General features: G+C 31.6%; 1 protein-coding gene across 2 annotated transcripts in view; it reads left to right on the top strand.

Annotated features, from left to right (window-relative positions):
• The window catches only part of LOC139517927 (A disintegrin and metalloproteinase with thrombospondin motifs 16-like), an 81087-nt gene that overhangs the window by 55323 nt on the left and 7933 nt on the right, over window positions 1-17831 (top strand). Inside the window, exons 18-23 of one of the 2 annotated variants that reach the window (XM_071309479.1) lie at window positions 1602-1780; window positions 3372-3489; window positions 4307-4396; window positions 7294-7463; window positions 9843-9906; window positions 16013-16093. In XM_071309479.1, coding sequence (XP_071165580.1) covers window positions 1602-1780; window positions 3372-3489; window positions 4307-4396; window positions 7294-7463; window positions 9843-9906; window positions 16013-16093 — 702 coding nt within the window. Of the gene's footprint in view, window positions 1-1601; window positions 1781-3371; window positions 3490-4306; window positions 4397-7293; window positions 7464-9842; window positions 9907-11641; window positions 12560-16012; window positions 16094-17831 lie in introns of those variants that run through there. The other variant, XM_071309478.1, reaches the window with a different exon arrangement.

Raw genomic sequence — 17831 nt, 5'->3', positions numbered from 1 at the left:
AAAATTGTTTTTCTGAGAAGTGGTGAAAACCAAAGGTCTGAACAATACTCGAACAGTCTGAACCATACTAGACCAAAAAACCTCTACCTTTTTAACTGACATATATAACAACAGCCAACAAAATTTATAAATTGTTTAACCTTATATTAGAAATATATCTATTATTATATGTAGGATAAAAAAATAATATATTATATATAAATTATATTAAAAAGGGATAAAATTAAATAAATAGATAAAATTGTTTTTCTGAGAAGTGGTGAAATATAAAATATAACCTCTGCTTGGGTCAAACTCATAAATAAGATCAAAACTGGTCAGAGGTATTAAATTCTAAATAACATTTATTCAAAATTGCAACATCTTGTTTAAAAAACAAGGCCTTTCGAATATACAAGATAAGTAATACACGAATTTAAGAAAATAGGGCTTTCTTTTTACCTACAGGTAAAACACACATGTACTGAGGCAATTAGACCATATTAAAGTGCTTAATGAATGCCATGTCTTTAATTTGACAAAAAATACTTAAATCAATTGAAATAATTTTTTACTGTTACTTTGGAACACATTTCCTTTTATAAAAAGGTTATCAAGGATCGCTGTGGAAATTCTACTATCATGATTATATTAAATTCTTGTTTTAATAAAACAAAACAATTGAGGTCTCATTTTTTTTTAATTTATTAAGTTGTTTTATATACTATTTTATATAAATATTGAAAATATTAGTCACAATTTATTTTTTAGATTATTTGATCAGCTTGTTTTATTTGTATTTTAAGTTGATATATATTATTATGTAACATTGTGTTGAAGTTATATTATGATTGATTATTGTGAAATTTTAATTTCAATATAATATTGAATACATTTTTAATAGCAAGTTGTTGTTCAAATATCATTTTTATTAAAAATATTTCCTAAATTGATAAAATTCAATTGATAGATACAAAGAATAGGTCTTGGTTGGTTAAGACTTGGTCGAGTATGGTTCAGACTAGGTCGAGTATGGTTTAGACTAGGTCGAGTACGGTTCAGACTATCTCGAGTATGGTTCAGACTAGGTCGAGCATGGTTCAGACTCGTATTAAATGGTTAAGAACTGGTCAAGTACAAATTCAGACTGTTAAGTATGGTTCAGACTACAATCGAGTATTATCAAGTAAATTTCAGACCAATTCAGACTGGTTGAGTAAAAACCAGTACAGTCTAGTACAGATATAGGCCATTTCAGACTTTTACTGTTTGTAGTGTACAGAACTTATTGTAGGAGGGTCTTCGGTGTGAGGCAAGTTTCCGTGATGAAGGATGTACAAGATCATTGTTCATGCTTTTCATATCTTTGAAATGTGTTTCCGTATTCTAGGGATTTGTATGGTAGATGAAAATAGTTGGGAATACCTTTAATTATCTACATCTGTAATTATAATCGGTTTGCAGCGTAATTTCTTTGTACTATACGCTAAAAGTTTTTTTGAAGACATAAGGTTTACCAAAAGTCTTTCGTCTTTGGGTTATGTTTACCAGATTGATATCTTTTTTCAAATTTACCTCGCCTTTTTGCTTTTTTTAATTCTACATTAAGAAATGTTTTGCAGACCATGGTGTATGTGAAGTTCTTTGTGATTCGGCTCCGGGGTATACCAGACCTTCTTTTACAAGATTTGGATTGATAGAAAATGGTACACCGTGTCCTGGAACTTTAGATGCAGCTGATGCGAATCAATATTCCCGACGTCCAGGGTTTTATCATGCTTGTTTAGAGGGCTATTGTCAGGTAATGTAATTCTAACAACATTGTTTTTTTTATTATAAAGTTAGGTTGAAGTTACGAAAATCAACAGTTTAAAGAAGGTACCAAATCATATCATAACTCGGAGAGTCAAATTTTACATGTAGAAGAATGACAGATAATATTACAATGGTAGGAAACAATATTCAACAATGAATAATGCATGGAATACTTAGCGATATATATAGAAGCAGACGGTGTGTATATTCTAGATGCATAACGCCTTAAAAAAAGGAATAGTTTGTCCTATTTTATAATTTGTAGAAAATTATGTATGCACCTGTTTAACACTGACAATCCCATAAATAATTGGCTTTAATGTCTGCCTTATAGGTAATGTTCTCTCACTAAATAATTCAAGATTTGCTGACTAAGTGGAACGCATCTATCCCACAGAATTAGAAATAAAGTATACACTATATACAGTTTAGTCTGATTTATATCTTAGCCTTACATCAAGAAATTGAAAATAAAGGTCGGTTGAAAACTTAAAGGACGACAAAACAGTTGATTCTAACTCCCAAATTGCGAATTTTCCATTTCAATGTAGCAACATTCCAACAGCGCCTGCATACAGAACATATATTTTCAAATTGATACGATATTCCCGGGCTTGTATTTCTCGTCATAATTTCTTTGATAGATGGTTGCTACTCACAAGGAAGCTTTAAACTAACAGTTCCAAATGGTGATGTTGAAATCATCCCTTCGAAAATTTTCCGTACGCCATCACGAGTTGGTTGACCGTTATGGAATATCCATTTCACAGATGATTTCGGATATGTTCCTTATGTCGTAATTACAATCCTTTCCCATTTTACGAATATGACCTATAGAATTAGATTATTAACTTAGTTGTAATACCAATAGCAACACGACGGGTGCCACATTTGGAGCAGGATCTGCTTTCACCCCCAGTTTTTGGTTTGGCTCGAATTATTTAGTCTTTAGTTTTCTATGTTATGTCTTCTGTACTTTTATATGTCTTTTTGTGTTTTTTAGACATGACAAACTATAAGTTTGAAAGTCTCTCTGGTAACTTTCGCCCCTCTTTTATACAAAAAGCTGGTTGATGAACGCGTTCTTGGTCATTTAAATTCAACACTACACAAACTCCTTGTGTAATGAGTTTCAAAAGAACTTTAGTCAAATTCTCAAGCGGAAAATATTTATGAAATGCACACACATTTTTTAAAATTGTAAACCTATTTTTTTTTCAATTAAAGTTTTTGGTTAAAGTTTTTGGTCAAGGTAATTTTTGATGAAGTTGAAGTCCAATCAACTTGAAACTTAGTATAGGATCTTTCTAATTTTTATGCCAAATTAGATTTTTTTCCCATTTTCACGGTTCACTGAACATAGAAAATGATAATACGGATGAGACATCCTTGTACTAGGAACACATTCTTGTTATTTATATGAACTTAATTGTTATGTGAAATTTTGTATATAATACTGGACAAGATAACACTTTACTCAGGTCAAGTATTTCATTATTTGAAGCATAAAAAGTCTGTATAATCTTTGAAAAACATGTGAATTACAATTATTTAATAAGATATTGTTACTGTTTTAGAGATTCGACTGCGCCAATACTCTGAATGATGGTGTATTTGATGGTTGTGGCGTGTGTAATGGTGACAATAGTACATGTATTATCCGAGAAGGAAACTTTACTGATGATGTGCCTCTATGTAAGTATTGATATTTGTGATGTGTAAAAATTTTCAATATATGAATTGTTTGCTGTTTTATGATAAGATAACATTTTTGATATTAGAGAATCGAAATTTTGAAGCAGTATGTGTAAGAAGTAACAATTGTTTTTGAAATAAATGACAAGAGGAAAAAAATACAAAATTTAAGGTTGAACTACCATACGGAAAATAATACTAAACAATGTATGAGTCATCACAGAATCAAGTAAAATGAAAAGTTAGATCTTTAATGTTCAGTACAGTATTCTCATATCTTCGATGACAGGTATTTGAAGCATTAGTTTGACAACATCATTTATTAGATATAGCATGGCAACATCTTGATTTACAACTTTCATTTACAATTTTTTTTCTAGAAACAATACACATGATTAAAACAAATATTACATTTCGGTTCGTTGAGATTTATTGTTGTAGTTCAAATTCAAACCGTGAAATAAGTTTGAAATGCTGTTTTTCATGACATGATACTTAAACTACAATTATACCTTTTGATTATTAATATGTTTGTTTCAAATAATCGTCCAATGGTGTTAATTTTTTTTTATTGAATTGATATTGTTTATACCAATAATTTTTACTTCTAACACCGTCCTGGTTTAATATATCCATCGTTATCCTGTCTCCTTTCTACCACTCAGATATTTATATTTTCATTGAATATATTATTAATGTATACGTTTATAACAATAAAGACACTATGCACATTTAGATTTCTAATCCCAGCTGAATTTTTCATTACCAGTTCGCATTGATAATCAAGTGGTTATTTGAGATAAATGTATTTTCACAGGGGGACAACGCGAATGGACAGAAATACCAGTTGGTGCATATAACATAGAAATGTCATTTGTATGGAACGATATGAAACAATATTACACAGGTAACAACTTATTCCAATATATGTTTTGTGTATTTCTGCAAGGATGATATATCCGTTTCATCCAAAAATGTATTCAAACAAAATCATATACGTGTTTCTAACGACGATTTTTACGATTTAGGATGCTTATTGTCCAGTTATTAAGATGTGTACTGCATCCTCTCATTTAGAAGTGGCGATTTAACACACGTCAATACCAAACAAAAAATACAATTCAGAATTTGAGGATTTAATGACTACTCTGTTAACTGAATATGTTTCACCTCACAAAACTGTATTCACATACTCACCGAAAATGCATGGGATATCAGCTTAAAACAGATGTATTTAAACGTAGAATAAACCTCTCCTTTGCATATCACGTTTTGCTTTATCAAGTAAGGTAAGATAAAACCAAATCTTTAAAAAAAACATATACAAAATTTAGAAGAGAATAAAACCAAATGATCCTTAAAACTATTAAATCTAGAGTGTCGGTGCATGTTTAACACAATAACATAATTTGATAAATTGACACTTTGAAATAAAAAATATTATCTTAATCACAAATGAGATTTATAGTACCAATAATTGCACACAATTATATTTTAAATAAACAATGGCATTGTCCCAGTTATGAACATATGTAAAATGCTAAGTTATATTGCTAATGGTACAAAATCCAGAAGAATATATAAGACGAGCATCAAATTGAGAAGGGACATGGGGAATATGTCAAAGAGACAACAACCCGACCATAGAGCAGATATGTAGACATGTAGAGACCACCGTATGGTTTTTTAACATTAATGAAAAACTCATACTATATAGAGAGCTATAAAAACATGAAAACATGAAAACAATATTCAACCATGAATTTTTTCAGATAAAAGAGAAGGTTTTGTACCATTAAAACGTTTAATCCCGCTGTCAGGATTCTGATGTTCAATAGTTGTCGTTTGTTGATGTGGTTCATACGTGTTTCTCGTTTCTAGTTTTTATACGCCCGTAAAAATTTTGACAGGACGTATTATAGTAAACAAATGTCCAGCGTACATCTGTCCGTCTGTCTGTACACCTGTTCGGCAAACACATGTCGCACCGTAACTTGAGATCAAAAGAGGGAGGAAAGATACCAAAGGGACAGTCAAACTCATAAATCTAAAACAAACGATCAACTTATTCAAATTTCTTGATACTTAATACAGTTGTTTCTTATGATGGTCAAACGATCTGTAAATCTTTTGGTGAAAATCAGTTTTTATTTTTTTTTTTAGTTTCGGGACTTTGATACTAGAATAGGTGTGTTTTTTTCACATGTCGCACCGTATCTCAAAAATTATTTATGATTACTGCTCAAAACTTTACACACTTCTCAGTTATATTAATCTTAAGACCTGTATATTTTTTAGTGATGATTGAAAGTTTTATTTTAGAGTTATTGATCTTTTTGTAAAACAAGGGGTTTTACATGTCGCACTGTATCTTAAAAACGAGAAATGATTATTGCTTTAAACTATTTACATTTCTTAGTTTAATCATATAAAGATTTGTTTACTTTTTGGTGATGATTCAAGATTTATTTTAGAGTTATTGAGGTTTTTGTAAAAAAAAATGGTAGTTTTCGCATGTCACGCCGTATCTCAGAACTTATTTATGATGATTGCATAAAAATGCACACACAAGACGACCGGTGTATCAGGCGCTCCTGCACAGCTGTTTATTAATACATTATACCATTGGTTCTCCTGTTTGAATGGTTTACAATAAACTCATCATAGACACCAGGACTAAATTTTATATATACGCCAGACGCGTGTTTCGTCTACAAAAGACTCATCAGTGACAATTGTAACTTTTGAGGGCTATTTCTAGATTGCAGTGTAGTGTGAGCCAATGCTCCGAGTTGGAGACCATACCTTGATCTATAATGGTTTACTACTTTTATACATTGGCAATCACACCACATCTTCCTATATCTATGAAATCTGACAACATGATAAAAGAGGGACGAAAGATACCACAGGGCGAGTCAAACTTATATAAAGAAAATAAACTGACAACGCCATGGCTAAAAATAAAAAGACCAACAGACAACTAATAGTACAGAATACACAACATAGAAAACTAAAGACAAAGCAACACGAACCCCACCAAAAAATGGGGGTGATATCAGGTTCACCGGAAGGGTAAACAGATCCTGCTCCATATTTGGCACCAGTCGTGTTGCTTATGTAATTTCAAATCCGGTAAATAGTCGAATGCTGTAGGTCACATTCGTGAAAAGGGAAGGGTTTTGTAGTTACGACATAAGAAGACACATATCCGATATCATCTGTGAAACGGTTATTCCATAACTGTCCACCAACTCGTGATGGCGTCCGTTAAATTTACGAAGGGATGATTTCAACTTCACCATTTGGAACTCTTGGTTTAAAAGCTTCCTTGTGAGTAGCAAACCGCTATCAAGGAAATCATGATAGGAAATACGCTGCTGAAATCTTGCTACATAGAAATGGAAAGTTCACCATTGGAAAGCTGAAATCATCTCTTTTGTCTTAAAGTTTTGTTTTCAACCGACCCTCATTATCAATTCTAGATGTACGTCAAGATATGAGGCAGACTTAGCTGTATATGTAGCATACTTTATCTCTTGTTCGAAGGTATAGATTCGTTCAACATAGTCATCAAATTTTGTATTATTTAGTGATAGAACATTTTCTATATAACGGAACGTAAAGTTAAAGGATATTGCTAATTTCTTATCTTTCTTTATAAGAAGTTCCTGTATGAAGTCAACCTTTTTAAATTAGAAATATCATTCTATTACGTACGATTTTGTTGAAATCTGGATTTCTTCTTGAAAGTGTTGGCGATAACAAATTATGAAAGAGTAGTGTATCGTTCAAATATTTCAGAAATATATAATAAAGAGGGACATCCAATAATAACCAGTCACTTAGCCGAGAGCAGAATATTTCAAACTGGTAATAGTCCGGTCAGTTTTGGCGGAACTTTATGGCATAATGATGCTTTTGTTGCGATAATGCATGCCAAAGGACCTTTGACAGAGCCTGTGATTGTGAAGGTTTGTAACAGTTATACATATATTGTGTGAAAGTTTCCATAATTCAACAATGTCTGAACAAAGTCTTACATTCATACTCAGTAATTATCTTGGCAAGTTACACTTTACTGAAACAAAACAGACACAATCTTTATAACTGCACTGGTGTTTGATTTTTATTTTTATTTATTGTAAGTATTGGATTTGCTGTTAACAGTCAGTTCACATGTAGCACATATAGTTTGGTACTGCGAAAAGGTTCAAGTTTGTTTTCATAATATTCTAACTGCAAAGAAGAAAGGAGAAGGCAAACTTTGAACAAACGAAGACCAGTTACATTTAAGTAACACAAGAAATGATAGAAATCGAGACCTCATTTATCAATAAAAAAAATATCTATTCAACAAATTATGCGCAACAATATTATATTGCTTAACAAATATCAATCCAAATTTACGTTATTGTTTAAGATTTATTATTTATTTCTTTTAAACAGACTGTTTTTCATAATTTGTACATTTATAATTCTTTTCGGACATAATTATAGCTGCGCCACCTTCGCACACACATATTTGTACCTTAAATATCATATTCTTTATTTTCAAACTGATATTTTAATTGCCGGAAATTATTGTGCCGCCACATATGAAAGCATGAACAATGAGTGAAAAGGGTGACAAATTTCCGGAATAAAGTATCAACAAAAATGCAAAGGTAAATTAAAAAAAAGTGAAAGCTTTAAGACCAAGTTATTAAGGAGAAAGACTTGACGAATAAGATTACTCAAATTAATCAACGGATTTGTACTTGCATAAACGAGAAGATATGCGCTACATATGGAGCCCGACCTAAGGTTATTATATATGAAGCAAACATGCAATTGTTCTTAAACTTCTGAAAATAATACACCATGCAACACATACATACTAGATTCATTCAAACAATTGACTTATACAAAATACACTTTACAAGGATTACTGGCTTTTCTTCTTTCATGCAGAAATTATCTAACGGGGTAAAAAAAAGATTTTGTTATATCAGTGTATAACTGATATGATTTGAAATAGAGATATATTGTGAGCGCGTCTGGCGTAAATATAAAATTTTAATCCTGGTATCTATGATGAGTTTATTTATAACCACTGGGTCGATGCCACTGCTGGTGGAGATTTATTTCACCGAGGGTATCATTAGCCCAGTAGTCAGCACTTTTGTGTTGAATTGAGTTATCATTGATATGTCTATAATTATAAATTAACTGTTAATCAAATTTAAAATTTTTGAATTACTAAGTCTTTTCTACCACATGAATAGATTACCTTAGCTGTATTTGGCAAAACTTTTAGGAATTTTTGGTCCTCAATGCTTTTCAACTTCATACTTATTTGGCCTTTGACAGTTTCTTGATTCGAGCGTCACTGGTGAGTCTTTTGTAGACGAAACGCGCGTCTGGCGTAAATATAATTTTTTTATTCCTGGTATCTATGATGAGTTTATTTGTAACCACTGGGTCGATTCCACTGCTGGTGGAGATTTATTTCACCGAGGGTATAACCAGCCCAGTAGTCAGCACTTCTGTGTTGACTTGAGTTATCATTGATATGTTATAAATTAACTGTTAATCAAATTTTAAATTTTTGATTTACTAAGTCTTTTCTACCACATGAATAGATTACCTTAGCAAAACATATAGGAATTTTTGGTCCTCAGTGCTCTCCAACTTCCTACTTATTATTAAAATTATGAAAAACAATGATTTTATTATGAACTGTGATCATGCTCAAGTTTTATTAGCCAAGACATTGCATCTTATGTTTAAACGAAGGAAGATAAATTTGTAAATTTAAATTTGTATTAATTGTATAAATGAACTTAAAGGTGTTTTCAGCATTTTTAATATCATGAAAAGTTTTATCATTTGAATATTTCTTTTACATTATAGTATATATTTTTTAGTTTGAAAAGGATGAAAGTGTCTCATATGTCTTAAAGGCAGCGATCTAATATGGTTTTAAAGATTTTTTTTATTGTATATTGTGATGTATATGGGATCCTGACACTATAATAAACTCTTTACTTACTTACTTACTTACTTATTTGGCCTTTAAAACTTTTGATTCGAGCGTCACTGATGAGTCTTTTGTAGACGAAACGCGCGTCTGGCGTAAATATAAAATTTTAATCCTGGTATTTATGATAAGTTTATTTATACAGTAGATTTACATAGTGTGTTATGCAGCGAGAAATCTAATGCAATGTCCCCAATTATATTATGATCGTTAATATTTCAGAGCAAATATGAAATGTATAGGTCCGTCCTTCCATCAGTATATTCAAATTATAAGTCTACCATACGTCTAAAACCTTTATTACAAGTAACCACTTTTTCTGTATTTGCAGGTGTACAGTATTGGATCAAACAGTAATACTGGAATGAAATATATTTATTCTGTGCCAATCGACAGTAAGTTTTGATAATTCGATAGATTATTGATAATTATTCTACTATTATTATATTACTCGTACTATCGCTTACTGATATATATCCTTCTATTAGTATATTAGGCTTACAACTGCTTTATGATATAAATCCCTCTATAAGTAAAGTACTCTTTAAAGTTGCTTTATCGTATGCTTGTCCATATTATAACATACTGATTAAATTTATTTGTTTAACTGGAAAATACAAAGAGAAGTAGATGTGGTAATACTGACAGTTAGTAAACAATCCACAAGAGTTAAAATGAAATGGAATGCATACCCAAGTATTGGTATTTATTACGTTATCACGCAACCTACTTTTATACACAGTTGACTTGCCTTTTGCAAATTTTATGAGAGAGAGAGAGAGAGAGAGAGAGAGAGAGAGAGAGAGAGAAATCCGCTTCCAATATACATTCGAAAGCACTATAAACGTGATTATCAAGCAGATATTTTTTGTTTTACTATTGGTGCAATTCTTACGCTGCATTTATGCTTTGCTGTTAACCAATTGACAACGAACATTGCTGCAGTATAATAATAGGAAGAATTATAGTTCAACTTCATATTAAGATGTCGTTTTCACAAGGACAAAGCAAAGACACAAGGTAACTAAGGTAACTACGTACAATAATTCAATAGATAAATATGCCGGACAGTTCCATACCCCTAATATGCATAAAGCTTTACTAACTAAACCGTTTTAAGCAATTTTAAATTTAACAAATGCAAATTGATCATATTCTCATAGCGACCATTATATATATAAACAATGCATATTATTCATAATAAACAAAACTCATTGATAAAAGAGGGACGAAAGTTACCAGAGGGACAGTTAAACTTATAAATCGAAAATAAACTGACAACTCGTTGCTAAAAATATAAGAAGACAAACAGACAAACAATAGAACACATTACACAACATAGAAAACTAAAGAATAAGCAACACGAACCCCACCAAAAACTAGGGGTGATCTCAGGTTCTCCGGAAGGATACGCAAATCCTGATCAACATGTGTCACCCGTCGTGTTGCTTATGTTATAACAAATCCGGTAAATCGTCTAATTCGGTAGGTCACATTCATGAAAGGGAAGGAGATTGAAGTTACGACGTAAGAAACATATTCGATATCATTTGTGAAACGGTTATTCCATAACGGTCAACCAACTCGTGATGAAGTCCGTAAAATTTATTAAGATATGATTTCAACTTCACCATTTGGAACTCTTGGTTTAATATCTTCCTTGTGGGCAGCAACCCTCTATCAAGAAAATCATGATAAGAAATGCAAGCTAGGGAATATCGTATCAATTTGGAGATATATACCCCGTATGCAGGTGCTGCTAGAATGTTGCTACTTAGAAATGGAAAGTTACTATTCTTCTTAAACTTACAAATTGTTTAATATTTTCATAACAGATCTTCGTCTGGTTCACACTAACTTAAAGTATGATATTTTATATACAAATAGACATCTTTTCAATTTAATTTGTGTAAAATAATAACAAGTTAATGATAACATTAATAACCAATACTTATGTTCTTAAGGCTTCATTAATGGCACTGAAAAAGAATAGTTTACAATACAGTTCATGATTTAATTATTATACCAGACAACATTAAAACTGCAAGATATTTCAAGATTAAATCGCTGTATTATTATTATTAATATTATTATTGTAGATTATCATAAATAAATATATTTAATTTGTAGATACAAACAGTGAACAGTCCACTGTTGCATCAACTGATATGATAACAACGCCATTTGCTGATGAAACAGAACCGTCAAATGATACAGCAACTTTATCATTAAACCAAAAATCGACAAGTAAATCGATATTTGCTAAAACATCTGATTCAAGTCGGCAGTCTATAGATATAACAACTGCTCAATTGTCAACAACAACATCTTTATCCCCGGAACAAGGTTCAAAAGCAACGTTTTTAACAACAAGTCATGATTCAACAGCCAAATTGATAATAACAACACCATCAATTGAACAGTCAACAGATACAGCAGCTGGTCCATTATCAACAACACAATTTCTATCGATAGAACAAGATGTCAAAACAACTTATATATCAACAGAAAAGGATTCAGCAACCAGATTGAGAACAACCAAACCCTCTATTTATATTGAGCAGTCTAGAGATACAACCATCAAACCAATTTCCGACCAGACTGTCATTACAACCAAATTGGTGTTTGAAGGCAGTGTGAAGTCAACTTTTAATCCTGCAAATGCAAAACTTACTTCCACATTTACTACAGGCTTATTGAATAGCTTGCATACAACACGAGAAATGAATGACGTATCTACGGATAAAACAACCATAATTGACAAGTTTAATTTTGTGCTAATTTTTGGCGTATTAGGTTGTTTTCTGTTCGGTTTACAAAGTATAGTTTGCTTTGTGTTTTATCGGAATTCCTTTCTTTCAAAAAACATAAGAAGAAATCAATCTCGATCAGAAACTAACAAGAAGCATACATTAAAAACAGTTTAAAAAAAAAATCTATGCATTTTATTCCTTACCTAAACCCAAAGAATGATAAAACTAATGTGAACAAAATTATTTGAGATATAGGGACATCATAACCATTACCGTATGAATTTCGTTATTTGAGGGGGAAATAAAACATTGTTTCAAACGTTGATGTGTTCATTTCATTGCCAATTTACAACAAATTTAGGTTCACTTAACTTTTCGATAAAACAGATGATTTCAGTTTCCCAATAGTGAAGCATTGGGAAGCTGAAATCATCACTTCGCTTATTTTCGGACGCCATCACGAGTTGATTGATCGCTATGGAACATCTTATATAAAGATGATATCGGGTATGTTCCTTATGTCGTAACTACAATTCCGTTCATTTTTCATGAATGTTACCTACCGAATTAGACTTTTTACCTTTTTTGTAACATTTTTACATATTGTGTCTGTTTGTTTTGTTCACGCATCATTATCAATAGTATTTAATTTGATGCGACTGTCGTACAAGTGAGAAGTTTAGCACTATAAAACCAGGTTCAATACACCATTTTTTACATTTGAAAACGCCTATACCAAGTCAGGAATATGACAATTGTCCATTCGTTTGAAATGTTTTATCCTATGATTTTGCCAAATGATTAGGAACTTACCGTTTTGAATTTTCCTCGGAGTTCAGTATTTTTGTGATTTTACTTTGATTTCAATTATAAAGGGCAGAATTTAATTTCTGAAAGAACGAAATTTGACATTGTAAATTGTTTAGGCTTGCAGATATCCATTTATTAGTCAAACAAGTCCAAAACCGTTTAACTCAAAATGAAATGCATCTAGTTTATATACCGTATATTGACATGATGAGGGTTATAACATATTCATTATAGTTTAACAATGCAATACATTTAAACAGTACAGCTTTTTTAAAACCACTTTTGCGGGAAAATTTTCCTTTGATTTTGTTAAGATGTCATTACAAATCAGTTTTTCTTCCCATGACTTATAATTTTTATCTCATTAACCCACTTCTGCAATCTGTGTTTTATCACCTTTACAAGAAATGTATCATGTATACTACAGCAGCAAAAATTAGTTAGATATGTCTGGTAGCGAACGAAAGTTATGCACTTTATTTGTAGTGATTCCAATGATTTTTATTGACTATCGTTGATCATCTCAACGAGATTGATTTTCTCGCTTGAGCCGGTACGGCGAAAGCGAGAAAAGCAATCGAGTTGCGATGACCAATGATAATCTGTTTATCGCTATTTTACCTATGAATAATTTATTTAATTCATGTCAATTTCATTAGCAACGCCATGTGCCTCCTTAGCTTCCAGTGACAATTTTCCATCTCAAGCGAGTAGCATGATATGAAAAATTATCACAAAAAAAAGATCAAAGGAAAAATGCACAAAATAGCGATAAATTTAAATATAGGTGGATCTGTTTTCTGTTATTGTTTTTGATTTAATGCAATCGTTGATGTGTAAGCAGAAATATTTGTATTGGTAAAACGTAACAAATGAATGTGGAACAAACTAAATACTCTACTCTAAACTCCCCATCCCACCTTGTTAGAGCTTACGTTCTACAAAAATGTTGCATTTGCCTCACTGGTAGAATAGCTACTTATCATAAGTATATATGTAATTGTTAATGGATAATTGTTATCTTCTTGTAGCACGATGCGTGTGCCTAAGTTGAAATAAATTGGCTTGTCTTGTCGTGTCTCATAGTTGGTTTCTTCTTATCAAAATGAAAAAAATGGTAGGGGTAATAAATAACAAGGATGAAAATCCAATTTATTGACTAGATGAACATACTAATATTCAATTAGGCTGAGGAATACATCACCCAATGATATATATGAATATGGCGGGATCTGTTGTTATTCCTGTGGGTTTAATGCAATGGTTTATATGTAAGCAGAAATCTATGTATTTCGTATTTATGTACAACGTAACAAATGAATGGGGAATGATCTCAATACCCTACTCTTAACTCCCCATTCCAACTTGTAAGAACTGACATTCTACAAAAATGCGGCATTCCCCTCAGTGCTAAAATACATGTAGCTACTTAGACTATAGGTTGTATTTTTTTGCAAAAATGGTTGGGGTAATAAATAACAAGGATGCCAATCAAATTGTTTAATTAGGCTGAGGAATAAATCATCCAATGATATATCTTTGTATGAATTTGTACTTATTTATATAAAGTTATAATTTGATAACAGAAAAAAGGAAATAGTAAAATTCTTAAAACAATGTTTATATGCTGTTATTTCACTTATTAATCATTTCTACAAGACTACATTAATAGCATATATATCCCTATGCATATGAATATTGAATTTACATAGATAAACTTTATTCGTTCAGTGTTTTTTCACTTGTGTTTATGTCTTTTAATAAAGCCACTTGAATTGATATTTTATAATGCGTTTTTCTATGTTGTCATGTTACATTATTGTTTTAGATTGAGGTGAAGTTTTGTACTTATTCAAAGGGGTCTTCAAACGTTTAAACCAGCTTTAATTATTTGCTTCTGTCCTATGTCAGAAGTCATTTGTTCATGGGGTTTATAAATGGTTCTCGTTTCTCATTTTTCATATGATTAGATCGTAGATTTTCTCGTTTGAATAATTGTACACTAGCCATTATTTTGGCCCTTTAAAGCTTGCTGTTCGGAGTGGGCCAAGACCCCATTTGAATACCGTCCTTTGACCTATAATGGTTTCCTCGGAGTTAAGTAATTTTGTGACTTGTACTTTTTACTTCAACCTTGGCCACACTTTCTACTACAATCAATCTGTATAACATGAAATGTAGAGTTGTACGTTCATAAGATACGACAGTTACTCTTTTAGAAATAAAAACAATAGTTACATTGTAATGATATTCATATACATTTGTAAGATTAGTTATTTCAGGATGGGAACGCAAACTTGCAATGGCAAAAATCAGCAATCAAAATTGGTCATATTATCAAATTTCAATGACATCAATTTTGTTCTCTTATATTTTTAAGCATATCTGTGGTAACAAACCCTTAGAAAAGAATGGATATTTAGGTTGTGCGATTAGTCATTTATCAGATTTTGTGATAGGAGGAATGCACCGCAGTATGAGCATTGCATGGTTGTCTAAATGAGTATGAAAGTATTGATTTGATCTCGTTTGTTCTGTTCCATTACAATAAACTCAACCTCACTGATTTTCGAATTCAAAGTGTATGAAAAAAACCGAAAAGAATAAAGGGCCAAAAATATCGAAATATATCATTTATGTTTTTTTTTTTATTTTAGTTTATACTGAGGAAAGTGCAATACTATTATTGGATTTTATTGTTCAGAAACAGGTTAAAATGATTATATAATGAATATAAAACGGTTGATGCGATTATAACATAAAAGTAATAACGATTTTGTTTTTATGTTTTTTTTATTTTTATGTACAAATGAAATTATCAAGATGTTTTATGCAAGTACAACCAATTGTTTTTCAATTCCGAATTTATTTTAAGATCAAAGTTGTCCTTTAAACTATGCATGCACACAAAATTAATACGCATACTTATTATTAACAGTTGACTCATGTTCAGGAACATGTGAGAATGGTACGTGGAATACAGACATTTGTGCTTGCGATTGTGAAAGTGGATTTACTGGTATGTTATATTCATCTTATAACATAAATTTACTCTATGTTTATTTTTTTTATTTTCATAAAGATGTTATCACTACATTTGCAAATGTCAAACAAAAGCAAAGGAGAACCAACTAAAATCGTAAGTCGAAAACGCCGCACGTCTGAAGACCAAACCAACACATCGTTGTCATCTAGAATGAAACACCTTGCGCAATACTAATCAAACATTTCTACGTTCCTGATGAAGGCAAAACCAGAAAAGCGCGTTGGTTGCTTTAAATCTAGATTATAGAATCTTGTATTCGCATTTTTTTCTTCCAAAAAAGGTATTGTTTAAATGATATTCGCCATCTAGATTTACATTTGCATATAACATTTTCTAATGCCCGCGTCACACTGTCCCGATTTTTACGCCGATGGCAACACGATTATGGAAATTTTCAAAATCGGGACTGATCGTATACAGATCGGGCTATTCGTAGTGCCATCTTTAACCATCGTAGAACCATCGGCCACTTTTTCTAGCCTTCGGGGACAACTTCGGGAAGGGTTCTAAATTTTTCACCATCCTCAACATCGTAATGTCACCGGGAATGCATCTTTGAACATCGTTTTGCATTCGTGTTTCCATCGTTGTTAGACTCTCGAAAAGTCAAGTTAGTCAGCAACCCAACAAATCAGACAAGGCACACGATAACGGCAAACAATGGCTGAACTGGTAAACGTTTCTTTATTACTGATCAAGTTACAATCTGAACTGTCTGAGAAAGACAGTTCTTTTATACATCTACCAACGTGACTTAAATTTAGAAAGAATGTTGTTTGTTTCTACCTTTGAAAGGTACTTACTTTTAGAAAGCCAAATGCGATATATAAATATGTTATAAACAGTGGTCATTACTTTTGCTTCCATAGCTAAGCATTGAAGTTCATTTAATACAAAGCAATAAATGTCAATTAACTGACCACTACACGATGACCACCTGCCAAAAGTATAGGTTTACCTTAAAGCCAAAACATGTACATACTAAGTCACGTTGTAAAACAATTATATATCTGCAAGTTAAACTTTAATATATATTATAACTTTACTGTCCATTTGTATATATGTCCTTTTGTATATAAAATTATATTGAATATTAAAGTTATTATATAAGCACTGCATAGTGTTACATTGTTTCCATCGGGCAGTTTTGACATTACGATGTCTACACGAATGAATCACGAAGCTACACGAAGGTCTTACGATGGCAACACGATTTCGTGAAGACCTCGTAATCCCGTCGTTTTGCCATCGAATAAAAGTATGAAGGCGACAAGATGGAACTACGACGGCAATAAATCCAGCTAAAATACATTTAAAGTACCATGCGCGATATGCACTGGTCAGTCTAATGCGACAGTTAAGAAATACGTTCACAAAACATGGAGCTCATATCATATGATTCTATGAGAACAAGAAAGGCGACAGCGTTGTTTTTATTAATTCAAATGGAACAAGAAGAGCAGTTATTACAGGCTCAGGATTTACTTTTACAAGTAAAATATTATTTTTGTCAATTTTTCATATCAAGTAACATAATGAAAATCATTAACGCGCCTCGTACACCAACACTGCAGGTACACGTATATAGGGAAACCAACTTTTTCTTCATTATTCTGATTTTTTATGTATCTTCTGAGTTGTTGTCACACGAATGTTTACTCCATAACCATTTTGTTTTCTATATGTCATATTTTGCGATATTTGTTGCTTT

The sequence above is a fragment of the Mytilus edulis genome, chromosome 3 (genome assembly GCF_963676685.1).
Source record: "Mytilus edulis chromosome 3, xbMytEdul2.2, whole genome shotgun sequence".
Taxonomy (NCBI): Eukaryota; Metazoa; Mollusca; class Bivalvia; order Mytilida; family Mytilidae; genus Mytilus; species Mytilus edulis.
This window is presented reverse-complemented; position numbering and strand designations above follow the sequence as displayed.